We start from the raw sequence: 1179 nt of genomic DNA on the forward strand, positions 1-1179 counted from the left end.
CCCAAAGATTGTTGCCACCTACAACAATGACCAGTATAGACTGGTAATTGAGGCCTGCCGCAACTGCATTCTAGAGACTTGTCCCGCCCTGATTGTTGTTGACGCACAATTCTGGGCAGGGCTGGACGTATGCAGAAATGGATCCACGCCCTATTTTGTCATAACCCCATCGGGACTTTGGGGCGTTATCGCAGGAATACAGCCCCATGGTGCCATAATGTGGAAGTATCCTGTGTAAGACCACCATTACACCGTCTGTCAATGCTCATAACTCCGCTAACAATACTTGTTCCCCTTAGTATTGGCTCGGGGTTTCCGTTCCCCATACCACTTTCCCTCATACCGGCGAATATATACTTGACAATCAGGCTTCTGCTTGCGCTCTACTTTTCCTCGACGCTCTCCGCCTTGTTATTGACCCGCCGGAGTCTACATCTAGAGGGGCAGTTCCCAATGTTCGAGACATACCGAAAAGATGAGCATTACAGTAAGTGTCCTTTTGTAAAGTTTCCGACTCCGAAACCCGACGTACTGAGCTGCACTGCGGTGTCTGTTCAAGTTGCTAAGTCCAGTGCGTGCCTCTGCAAGTACTACCGGGCCAGCCTGCAACAGATTTCCACTACGAACATATACCGGATAACCTGACTTGCTGTGGTCCCTTGACGATCCCTTACCCCCAGCTTCAGGAGCAAGACCCTCAACTGGATTCTTGGCTGCTTCAAAGACGCACGGTATTAGTGAATCTTGGCAGTCATATCAAGCTGAGTGTGCAAAACGCTATTCATCTTGCAAAAGCGCTCCAAGTGACCCTGGAGCGCCACTCCGATGCCCAGGTGTTGTGGAAGCTCAACTGCACGGCGGAAGGATTGTCAGAAGCGAGGGTCTACTTTACAGAACGAAATAAACCAAGACAGAGCGCGCATAAGCGCGGGGGCTAGAGGGTGGATCCAACGGCAATCATGAAGTCAGGCCAATTGGGTTGCGTAGTTGCATCATGCTGGTGCCAACACCTTTCTACGAGGCGCTTTGGTTGCAGCGGGCCGCTCCACAAATCGCCCTTCCAATGTGGCTGGGACACCTACAACATTGCACTCACATGGAGTATCTTGACGTAGGATTTTGGCTAACAGAATGCGGCCCCAAACATTGATAGGGATGAGCTCAGTCGCTGTCTCTCAC

General features: G+C 51.1%; 1 protein-coding gene across 1 annotated transcript; it reads left to right on the plus strand.

Annotated features, from left to right (window-relative positions):
• Positions 1–475: 475 nt before the first annotated feature.
• Positions 476–938, plus strand: GLRG_11643 (uncharacterized protein; the record flags this gene model as incomplete). The annotated part of the gene is made up of 2 exons (XM_008102327.1): positions 476–487; positions 573–938. The coding sequence occupies 2 exons, from the start codon at positions 476–478 to the stop codon at positions 936–938; spliced, it is 378 nt and encodes a 125-aa protein (XP_008100518.1).
• Between the last annotated feature and the right edge of the window lie 241 nt (positions 939–1179).

The sequence above is a fragment of the Colletotrichum graminicola genome (assembly GCF_000149035.1).
Source record: "Colletotrichum graminicola M1.001 genomic scaffold supercont1.99, whole genome shotgun sequence".
NCBI classification, from domain to species: Eukaryota; Fungi; Ascomycota; class Sordariomycetes; order Glomerellales; family Glomerellaceae; genus Colletotrichum; species Colletotrichum graminicola.